General features: G+C 64.8%; 1 protein-coding gene across 1 annotated transcript; it reads right to left on the reverse strand.

Moving 5' to 3' along the window:
* Positions 1-3,051: 3,051 nt before the first annotated feature.
* Positions 3,052-10,800, reverse strand: RSPO4 (R-spondin 4). Its single transcript, XM_010569427.1, has 5 exons — positions 10,722-10,800; positions 7,176-7,364; positions 6,715-6,858; positions 6,434-6,619; positions 3,052-3,125 (listed from the first exon to the last, which is right to left on the reverse strand). The coding sequence occupies exons 1-5, from the start codon at positions 10,798-10,800 to the stop codon at positions 3,052-3,054; spliced, it is 672 nt and encodes a 223-aa protein (XP_010567729.1).
* Between the last annotated feature and the right edge of the window lie 325 nt (positions 10,801-11,125).

Here is an 11,125-nt window from a genome sequence, read left to right on the forward strand (position 1 = left end):
GGCACGGGGGTCCCCGTGGCACCGGGCTGGGAGCGGGGGGAATAGTAAAAGCGGGGTGCCTCGTCCGGGGATGCGCCGGCACTTCCCAGGCGGCCACGACACCGCTCTTTGCTGGGATGGGTCAGTGGGCGCTCGCCGCCGAGTCGAAACGCTGCAATTTCGGCATTTCCTCCCTCTGAGCCGGCTCTGGCCGCCCCGGCCTTTTATCACCAGGCGGCCGCAGCCCTCGCAGGGGGAGAGGGGAAAAAAAAAAGAAAAACAAAGGAAAAAATCTGTTTAAAAACAATACTTCTATCTTTTTTCTCTCCTCCTAGACCACTGCGGGGAGATCAAGTTTCACACGTGATCTATAAATGTCTCGCACACACACACACTCGCACACACTCGCACAAGTAGCCCCTGTCCCTCCCCCGGCCACACACACCCGTTGGCCCCCCCCGGCCATTCTCTGCGCAGCTCATTGCACCTCCCAGGGCGGGCAGCGCCGCGGCAGCACCGCCGGCCAACGGGGCCAAGCTGCCTGTGCCACCACCAAGCCCTCCCACCGTCTGGCCCCAGCACCCAGCGAGTCCCCCCCGATCAGCACCCGCTGGGACCCGCCACCCCCAGGACACCCCCATCCCGGGGAGCACAGCTCCCTCCCTGCGTCCCGGCTATTTATAACGCTGGAGGGAGCCAGGCATGGATTTGGCTGCTCTGGCTGCAAGACGAGCCTGTGGGGACCGGGATGGGGGCTATGTCCCAGGCAGAGCTTGGCAGGACCCAGCCGGACCCCGTGCAGGGCTCGGGGTGCCCAGGTCCCAGTCTGGGGGTCCGCCGGAGGCTGGGAGGGCTGCGTGCCAGCAGCCGGGTGTCACCGCGGCTGCCAGCCTACGTGCTGGGTTAGACCTAGGCTGGGTCCCCCCAGAGGGGACAACCACAGTGGTGGGGACAGGCTGGCATGGGAGAGCGGGTTTCGCTGGGCATGGGGATGTCCACGTATATCAGGAGAGGGTGAGTTTCTCCCAGTACGGGGGGCACGTGTTCCCACGTGCCGGGCTGCTCACACAGCCGTGGATCCGGGGAAGGGATCCCGCTGCCATCCCGGTCACTGCGGGATGGCCGGGGATGCTGTGAACCCCGGTGGCGGAGCAGCTGGTGGGAGCACTGTCTGCAGCACGGAGCCACACTGCCCGGTGAGCAGGGGGGCTTCAGCCTCCCGAGGGAAACACCAGAGCTGCTGCGGGACCGGCGTGCTGCGGTTGTGCCTTCATCGTAACCGGACTACGTGGCTGGGTCCGGCCATCGCTGCGAGCGGAGTCCTGCCAGACCCACTGCTCTCATGGCAATTAGCAACCGGCTGGACGAGCCCCTCGGTGCTTCCCGGTGGCAGAGCTGAGCCCGGGATACCTGCTGGGCAGCAGTCCCGGTGATGCTGCTTGCCGCTTGCTCCAGCCGCTGGCTTGGGCGCCGAGCAATGCTGATGATGCTTTAAATAAAAACTTTAAAATAAAACCTTTCCCCGAACACCCAGGTGCCTGGAGGCCAGGGTGCCCCCCCCCCCGGGAGCCACGCTGTGGGGCACATGCAGCTGCAGGTTATGGGATGGAGAAGTCCGATGCCAGTGGCTGCCTTCCGCCTCCGCTTCAGGGTCTGGGTCCAGCCATGTGCCGGAGGGGCTCAGGGGGGCACAGATGCTCCCGCACCCCTGGCAGTGCCACGAGCCGTGCCCACTGCCCGCTCCCACCGCAGCGGGGCCAGGGAATGGAGGGGTAATGCCATGGCCGCAGCCGGCATCCCCATCCAGCACCTTGTGGAAATGAGGAAAACAGGGAGGCAAGAGGGAAGCCGGAGGCTTTAATACATTTATTTGACATTAAGCGAACAGAGGAGCTGCCGTGGCGGCTTCGTGCCAGCTCTCGGGGCTGGCTCGATGCTGACACCCAGCGCTCTCACCCTGAAGGGACCGTGCCCCTGCAGCCCCCATGGCCCCCGCAACCCCGACACCCCACTGCCAGACCTGGCCTCCCCCTGCCCACGCTTGGAGCAGGGACGGGGGCCTGTGACCCCAGGAAGCCCCCAGATAGAGCGATGCCTGTGGCTGGGGCAGCACTTTGAGCAAAACGGACGTTCAATGTGCCGATACAGCCCTCCATGCCTCATGGATGTACGCTGTTTATTTCGGCAGGCAGTCGGCTCGGAGGGATGCGCCGGCACGGGGCCAGGCTCAGCACCCCCAGGTCGTGTCCCAGGTGACATTTGGGAGGGGGCTGTGGTGGCTGCTCCCAGCGCAGGAGGCAGCAGCATCCCCCGCCCGGGCTTGCTCTGGGGTACGCACCCCTTGTCCTGGACCAAATGCAGCCACGGTCACCCCAAATTCCTGCACCCACATTCAGCTGGGGAGGGGAGCTCTTCCAGCCTTCCGCAGGCTGCGAGCCCGAGGATGGCAGGATTTGGCCCATGGTTGTGCTGATGGGGATGCTGAGTGCTGTGCTGGGCTGCCATAAGCGGTTGCATGGTCCCCAGTGGGGTCCCAGTCTGGGGGTCCCACCATCCTCTGTGCCGCTGGCTGAGGATGGGGGACCCTATCTAGCACCCAAAGCAATTCGGTGGCACGCTGTGCACCCCAGCACCCCTGTGCAATCGGGACACCGTGGGGACAGGGCATCTCCCAGCCCTGGGGGACGGTACCCAGGCAGGCACGGGGTCCAACCCTGGGATCAGCCCCATCCCACCCGGCTGGAGCAAGGGAAGGGACCAAGAAGGTTGGGGGAGAGGGAGAAACAAAAAAATAAAGGAGCCACCCCCTCCCCGAGCCCCAGGGCATTGCTTTGGACACTGTAAATTAGATTTTCTGAAAAGGAAATGTTTTACAGGCCATAAATTGTCTCAGAAGAAAAGGGGAGGAGGGGGAGAAAATTGTGCAATTTTTTTGTGGATGGAAAAATGGGGGTGATGAGGCCGGGGCAGCACGGCGGGAGCCGGTCGGGAGCTCACCATGCTGCCAGCCGACGGCACGGTGAGCTCCCGACCGGCTCCCACCACGCTGCCCCGGCTCCCATGCCAGTGCCGCTAGGTACCCGCATGCGGTTCTGTCTTCGGCTTCTTCTGTCGCTTTTTGCCTTTATTTTTGGGTTCAGTTTTCTCTGGAATAGAAAAAGGAGGAGAAAAGGAGGGTTCGCTCATTGGCCGGGCAGCAGGATCCGGCCCAAGCCCCATCCGTGGGATGCAGACCTCGCGTCCTCCCCCAGGTGTTAGCACAAGACCCTCTTCCCGATTTGGGGGAGCCCAGACCCCTCTCCAGGTCACCAAAGAGCAGTGTGGGTCTGCGGGGAGTCTGGGTGTGCCTGGCAGCACAGGCAGAGGGACACCGATGCGTTGTCCCGCCGGCTCCCATGGCTGGACCCTACATCCTGATACCCCCAAAATCTCCAGCAATGGGCTGGAGCCAGCTCAGCCAAACTGGGGGGCTGCCCAGAGATACCCCAACTTCTGTCTGAGCAAGGACTGGGGATGTTGCAGTGGGACAGTGCCTGCACCAACGCCCCAAATTGATGCCATGGCCATGCCAGGCTCTGCCACGGTGCGTGGCCACACCTGGTTCTGCTGCAATTGCAGGGCTGGAGAAGTCTGGAGAAGACAGTGCTGCTTACCACCGTGGGCTTGCACAGGACCCAGCCGCCCCTGGGAGGGTTTGGGCACGATAGGAAGCAGTGTGACCTCAGGGTGCATCTACGCATACGTGCTAATGATCTCCCTGGGGATGCTCTCCCTACGTGGATGCTCCCTGCCCAGGCGGCACGACCCACGTGCCGCCAGAGCCCGGCTGCATCCCGGTGAGACCGACCCGGTGATAGCCTGGCAGGGACTCGGAGCTGCGTGGGCAGGCGGTTGGGACCCAAATCTCTGCGCACCCCGAGGGGCTGACCCAAGCACCCTCTGCTCCTGCTCCACTGGCTGACGGATCAGTGCCGAGACACCGAACAGGGATGCAGGATAAGCCTCGCCATGCCGTGGGCTCCGACGGGAAGGACAGCCCACGCTGGGGAGCGGGATGGCTGCCCAAAAACCTGGCAGCTTCGCCTCTGCTTCTACTCCCGTGCCCACCACGTGCTCTCCTGATGCCGAGCCAGGTGACACGGAGGGGGTCCGGTGCCGCTCTCCCCACACAGCCCCGGCGTGAGGGGCACAGGGACGGCGACCGGCCGGTGCTGCGTGCGCCAGCGCTGTTGTCGCCGATCCTTTCAGAGGGCTCCAGCTCTTTTCCTGCCCGGCTCTGTTTTTCGCCTCTGATCTCCCAGACAGTTGCCACCCACAAAGGAGAGGGCACAGCACGAACGCCAAGCGTCTGGAGAGCGCGGCAGACACAAAAGGCAGATTTACGGCAGCATGAGGGGTTTTGTGCCTCGGCCAAGCGTGGATGCTTCTCCCTTCCAGCCGCCTGGGGATGGCTCAGAAGTGGTGGCACAAATCTCTCATCACACGATCGGGTCCCACTGCCTTCCTCGGCTCACCCGGGCTGGGGGTGTCTCGGCCGCATCAAGTGAACTCATCGTCCTCCTCCAGCATCTGGATCCTATAACCCAGCACTTGGCCGGGCGGGCAGGAGCCTGGGAGCGAGGGCAGACACACGCTTCGCCACGGCAGGGACGCCGAGCAGCCTGCCCGGGAGCTGGCGGCCAGGCCAGCCTGCCAGACATGGAGGGGCTGCCCTCTCCTGCCCACCCGGCTGGGGCAGCAGGCAGCAGGGGCTGCTCGTGGGGCACTGACGGGATTTCCCTCCACCTTCGTGGGGCCAGACCTGTCTCCGGAGCTGATCCCAGGTAGCAGACTTGAGCGAGGAGCTCCGCCGTTCCCTGAGCCCATCACTATGGCCTCTGGGCCCCCAGCTTGCAGGAGCGGGTGCCTGGGCAGAGCCGGGAAGCCAAGAGCTTTTCAGGGGTGCCGTTGCCTTCTCACGAGACGGGGTGCCTCTGAAGCACCGGTGCCACGGTCCCCGCCGCCAGGACCCGCCGCATGCCAGGCAGGGCTGGGCACGAGCACGGCACCGCAGGCACCCGCCTGGCACTGCGCCGCGGGACGCCACGCTCGGGAGCAGCCCGTCCTCCCACGCCAAACTCGCCGCATCAAACTGTCACCAGCTCTCCGGGTCCGGAGCCGGCGCAGCCCAGCAGGGAGGGGAACGTCCCCGAAATCGATGCCACCTGGCACCCCGAAGCTGTGAGTCGGGGCCTGGGCGGGGATGGAAATCAGCTCCTTCGTGCTGTCAGCAGGAAAATATTATTTATGATTGATGATGCGGAGATGAAGCTGCTCTCCTGGCTCCACAGCCCCAGCCCCAGCACGCACAGCTTCTGTTATTGTCCCCCTTTCTCCATCCTTTTTCTCTTCCCCCCCCCCTTGCAGTCCTTTCCTTTGCCGCCCTCGGCCCCCGCCGTGCTGGCGGTGCCGGCCGGCGCATCCCACGGCACATAGTGAGCCCGCAGCTCTGAACCGCAGACCTCTGCACCGCTGGGGCCGGCGGCTTAGATCTCCTTCCAGGCCCTACAGATCGGTATCTCATGCAATCCCTCTTTCTGCCAGTTATTAAGCGGAAATTTATTAGAACAGCTTCGGTCCAGACGGTCGCATCCAAAAATGACATCAGCCGCCTCCTGGTTCCCAGCGCCAGCCACGCACCCGCGCCCACGCTGCCCGGCTGGACCCCGCGCCAGGTCTTGGTGCTGCGAGAGGTGGCGGGGAGCCCCGTGCCGGGGAGCCCCCAGCCCGGGGGATGTGGTGCTGCCACGGTGGGAGGAGGTGCAGGAGTAGGGGCGAACATTTGGCCAGGCGAGCCACGGAGTCAGACCCTGCCCTGGGGTGTCTCCCAAAGCTTTGGCCATCCGAAATTCCTTGGGTGATGCCCTCCAGCTGCGCAAGCGCTCCAGATATTTTGGGGGCTCGGAGGTTTTGGCAGGAACCTCCACTGCGGGTCTCAACCCTCCATATTCACAACTGCAGTGCAGAAAGCCCCGGCCGTGCCTTTCCCTTTGCAAGCGTGGCAGGACGGGAGCCGGAGCTCGGCAGCCTCGTCCCACCGCGGCAGCTCACGCCAGCGCCTGTCCCAGCCCAGCGGTCGAAGGGGACGCCGGCCGGTCCCAGGCGGTCTCGGGGGCTGCCGGGTAAGAGCAGCCAGCCTGGCACGCTGCCCGCAGGGGTCCCTGCCAGCCCCGCAGCCAGCGCCAGCGCCAACGCCGGGGCTGCTCAGCACATGTGCCTGAGAAAGCGGCTTTCTCCAGAACTGCACAGTTACAGCCACTGGCTTCAAAATGCTTGGGAGACGACAGCCAGGCTCGCCGGCCACCACCGGACCGCCGCCACCGCCCCCCCCTCCCGTGGCACGCCTCGGGGCTCACTTTGGAGGGGTGCAAAGCCGTCCCAGGGACCTGGGGGCGTCAGGCGGTTCGGTGCTCACCTCCCGGGCAGTGCTTCCTCATCCGGCACTTCCTCGTCTCCAGCAGCGCGGGACAGGCGGCCCCCTCCTCCCGGGGAGCCCCCGGCACCTCCCGGACCCGTGTCTCCACGCCCCACTTGCAGCCGCAGGTCCGGCCCTCGTGGGTGCAGGCGCTCCACTCGCTCCACGGTCCCGGCTCGCACGTCTCTGCGGGGGACAGGGGTGCAGAATGGGGACAGTGACCACCCAGCGCCGGGGCACATCCCCAGGGACCACGGGCACAGGGTGCGGGTGCTGCTTACCTTGGCACTCGCGGGTGCCAGGCTGCACCGTGGTGCTGGGGGGGCACTGCCGAAAACACTGGCCCTTGTGCAAGTAAAACTTGTCTTTGCACTTCATGCAGAAGTCTCTGCTGAAGCAGCTCTCGCAGCTGGGCGACCTGCACTCTGCCGGGAAGGAGGGCTGGTCAGTTGGGCAAGCCCAAGGGCCAGCACGTGGCGAGCCCGGAGCTGGTAGCCCCGGTGCCCGCCGGGGACCCAAAGCCCTTTGTAAACCTGCAGGGTCCAGGCTGCAGCTCTGGGCAAGGGAAAAGGGGAAGAAGCCCCACGGCCCGGCTGCCCCCAGGTCTCGCCGCTGCCCCTGGCTCTGTGCCGCCGGGGATGCTGCGGGAAACGCAGCCATCGCCCTTCCCACAGCGGGGCGGCGAGGGGACGTGGGGGTACTGGGAGGAGCTGGAGGGGGCCCTGGCTGTCACGGGACGTACTTGTGCATCTGTTGACCTCCAGCCCTCGCACCCCAAAGTAGCCGGGGGGGCAGGTGTGGACGCACATGCCGTACTGGCGGATGCCGTCCCTCCAGATGAGCAGGAAGAGCCGGTGGTGGCAGGTGATGCAGCCGTTGTCCTCCGAGCACAGGACGCAGCCCGTGCAGTTCTCCAGCAGGCCAGCGCTCGCTGCAGGGACAAATGGAGGAGAGGGGCTGCGGCACGACTGCGGCACACGTGCACGGCACGGCCGAGGCACCGGGGAGGGTCCCAGCCCCGCGGCAGCCCCTCTTCAACCCGTGGGGGTGACAGCACTGTCCCCTTTCCCTGCAAATGCCTCCCCACCTCCCTCCGCTCCCCAAATCCCCCCTCTCTCTGCAGGCTGGCAGCGTGGGGACGTGCAAAGCCGTCGCTCCCCACTGCGCTCAGCTCGGGCATCACCGCCTCCATCGCGCCAAGGTCCAGGACTGAGGGTTTGCCCCGTGTCCAGCTCTGCCCAAGGGTGCCAGCCTGAGCCCTGTCCCTACATCAGCCGTGCCTGTCCCGTGGGAAGCATCCTAAACAACGGTTCAATCAGCGGGTAGAAATATGCTCTGACCTGGATTAATTAGTTGATGCCTGCTAAGTGTCAGGGGACAAAGAGCATTTTGGAAACGTTCAAAAGGAGCCGAGATAATGATCTGTCTGGTTGCTCAAGAGCCTCTGCCGCCTCCCTGGCTGCCTTTGCAGTGCTCCCAACCTGGGTGACGGCAGCCAGCCCTGAGGTGGGCTCTGCTCCCAGGGACAAGGACGGGCTGCCAGCCCCCGCCAGGCCTGCAGAGACCCTGCCAACCGCTCCTCCTCCCCGAGCCAGCTCCCTGCACCCAGAGAAATGCAGCCCAGAGAGGTGCTTCCAGCACGGGGGCACTTTGGGAGCTGGATAGCTGTGGCCCCAGCAGTGGGGCTACCTGCGCCCGGTGTCTTTTTGCACCCCCGAGCTGGCTGGCCATCTCCGTAAGGGGCCACCAAGCTCCTGCGTGCAGGTGGACGATGCTTTTGCTGTGCCCGGTTGTGTTGGGAAGTGTTTGCTCGGCTCTGGCACCGTGGGGTCCCCCGGGCGCTGCTGAGCAAAGGCTCGTGTCGTGCAGCGGTGACGGTGCCAGCAGCGCCAACACTGCATGCTCGGGCCCAGGGCTCCATCTGCCAGCAGATCTTGGAGCATTAAGATGGTTTTTTTTGCACATAGAGAACGCCTAAGGAGGTGGCTGCCCTGGACAGAGCAGAGCCCAGCGCCTGCGGTTGGGACTGGCAGGGGCTGATGCGGACCCCCGGGTCCAAGCCCTAGCAGCTCCAGTCCCCGCAGAGCCGAGCGGGCGAGGGTGAGCCAAACAAGCTGCTGTGCTGGGCACTGCCCGGCACAGACACGGGTTTCAGCCCCAGGAACGATGCCTGGCACCGATCCTCTCTGATCCCCCACAAGCTGACAGCAGAAGGACCCCACAGCTGCGGTGGCTGGTGCAGAGGGGATGGTGGAAAGCAGAAGTTGGTGCTGGGGAAACCGGGGGAGATGCTGGTGGGCAATGCCTCGCAGCCCTGTGTGCTGGTCCCCGGCACAGCTTTCCCAGGTGCAAGCCGGTCCCTGGAGCTGTGTAGCTGTCCCCAAGCTGGCTCATCCTGGTCCCCTCGCTGGGGCACAGGGGCTTGGACGGCAGCGTGGCATGGCGTGGCCAGGAGGCTTCGTTAGGGCTGCTTCTGCTGGGAGCGCACTAACGAAGCACCTTGGATCTATTAAGTTGTTATGGTCTCCGTTACATATTTACCAAATGCTGACAACATTTGTGTTCCTGGCTGCAGCTGGAGCGGCTTCCCTGGAGACCCAGGGATTTACGAGCCTCTTTCCCTTCCCTAATTCTTTTTGATGATTTTTTTTTTTGCCGCTCTCCTTCCAACCCCCGTCTGGGGCAGTGATGGTGGGGAGCCCTGCGCAGGCTCCAGGGCCTCATTCCCGTCACCGGCTTTAAAAATAGCCCCATGGTGCGGAGCCGGGGGAAGGCTTGGCCGGCCAGATCCCTCTCCTCTGTCCCGCAAGCCTCGGGGCTGCCGGCATGGCACGTGGCTCTGCCGCCCGGAGCAACACCCGGGAGCTGCCGCAGAGCCGGCGGAAGGCTGTGCCACACAATGGGACGTGGCTCACGCCGAAACCATGGGACTGGGGAAATTAGGGACGCCTGGTGGGTTTGCCTCCCCTTGCCCAGCATCGATTGCAGATCCAGTGCACAGGGACGAGCTGAGACTGGCACTGGGCAGGGGGCTCATGGTGTACTGGGGTGCCCGGGCGGGCGCTCCCTGCCTGGGCTGTGCCGGACATCAGTGCAACGTCACCCACCGCGGCTCGCCCTGAGCCCAGCTCTGCCGCTGTGGGCTCTGCAGGCACCGGGAGACTCCTGGGCTCTGGGCTGCCCAGACTGTCCCCTCTGTGGCAGCAGGGCAGCGGTGGGGGGCTGCAGCATCCCTCGTGGCTCCCAGCCCCCAGAGATCGTGCCAGCCCTTCTGTACTGGGAGAGACAACGGGAGCTGTGGCCAGACCCCTGGGTGCTGCTGGGACCTGAGGCCCCCATGCATCCCGTAGCATCGGAACGCTCTGCATTGAACGCCAGCAGCCGGAGCACTGGCCCCGTGGCACCCTGAGCCCCTCTTGGCGCCAGGCTGTGTCCGATCAGGGGCATTCCGGCAGCCAGCCCGGTGGCCCGCATAATCACATGTGCCCATTGCCTCCGCATGTCTTTAACATGCAACAACCACAAGGAAAGCTGTCCGGGCTCCAACCCCTGGCCCCCGAGAGCCCTGGTCCCACCAGGTCCTGTCCCTGCCCTGGCACAAGCCGGTTCCAAACTGAGCTGCTCCCAGCACAGAGCTGAGCATCAGCCCTGGCCCTGCTTCCCACAGCCGACTGGCACTGCTCGGTGAGGGGACACGAGCCGGTGCTCAACGGAGGGGTACACGTGCCTCGGCACAGCTCTGGCACGCACCCTGCCCTTGCCCTGGCACCGAGCAGCAGCTCAGCTGGTGCCTCTGCTGGGGGGAAGGATGGGGCAGGGGGGACAGGCAGTGCCTGTAGTGGCTCTGAGCAACCTTCCAGGAGGTTTTCCTCCCCATGTACTTAATGCGTTAAGCAGAGAAGGGAAATACTGGAAAATCAGCCCCTTCTGCACTATCCCCACTGTGCCCGGCTCTCCTGGGATTTGCAAAGCTGGTCCCCGTGCCAGCCAGCGTCCCTCTGGCCCCTGCCAGCCCCGAGGGCAGGACTGGCACTGGGCAGGCAATGCCTTTTCCACGCACCTACCCTGAGCCAGCCCTGCGCCATGCACCGAGAGGGGAATGCAGCCGGTCTCCAACGGGGCCCAAGGGGTCGGGTTGGGAGGATGCTGCTTCCCGGTTCCTTCCAACCTCCCGCCTGCTCCGCACAGGCAGCACCGGCGGCTCCGGTGCTGGCAGGGTCCAGCAGCCCCGTGTCCCTGAGCTGCCTCGCAATACCTGAGTGGGACGAGCTGGCCACGCACACCTTACCTTGCTTCTTCCATCGGTTCTGCGTGAGCATTTCCATGGAGCTGATGAATAACAGCAACATGAATATTATCCACTGCATCTGGGCAGGAGTAATTTCGGGCAGGGAAGAAATCAAATCATCCAAGCGGCTGGCGGGTTTGCCTCCTGCCAGAGCCAGCCGAAGGGCGGTGGGAGGGAGGAGAGCTGCTCCGGGCTCACACCATCCCACCCCGGTGCTGCCGCAGGCACGCAGCCTCGCTTTATGGTGGCATGAGCCAGCGAGCCCCGGGGAAGCAGGGGCTGTCAGGCCAGGGGAGCGCTCATGGTGGCGGGGAAGTGCCGGCTGCTCCAGGGAGCTCTGCCTTTATAGCCGGTGCCAGCCCCCCCCCTCCTCACTCCCCCCCCTTCAAAATAATAATAATAAA

Source organism: Haliaeetus leucocephalus, unplaced genomic scaffold (assembly GCF_000737465.1).
Source record: "Haliaeetus leucocephalus isolate CR32 unplaced genomic scaffold, Haliaeetus_leucocephalus-4.0 Scaffold273, whole genome shotgun sequence".
In the NCBI taxonomy this organism is placed as follows: domain Eukaryota; kingdom Metazoa; phylum Chordata; class Aves; order Accipitriformes; family Accipitridae; genus Haliaeetus; species Haliaeetus leucocephalus.

Bases quoted from the DNA above. Each gene is read 5' to 3' on its own strand.
- RSPO4 (XM_010569427.1), bottom strand. From the start codon at position 10,800: ATGCAGTGGATAATATTCATGTTGCTGTTATTCATCAGCTCCATGGAA. The intron at 6,859-7,175 runs GTACGTCCCGTG...CCTTCCCGGCAG, and splicing joins GGAGGTCAACAGATGCACAA to AGTGCAGGTCGCCCAGCTGC. The intron at 6,620-6,714 runs GTAAGCAGCACC...TGTCCCCCGCAG, and splicing joins TGGCACCCGCGAGTGCCAAG to AGACGTGCGAGCCGGGACCG.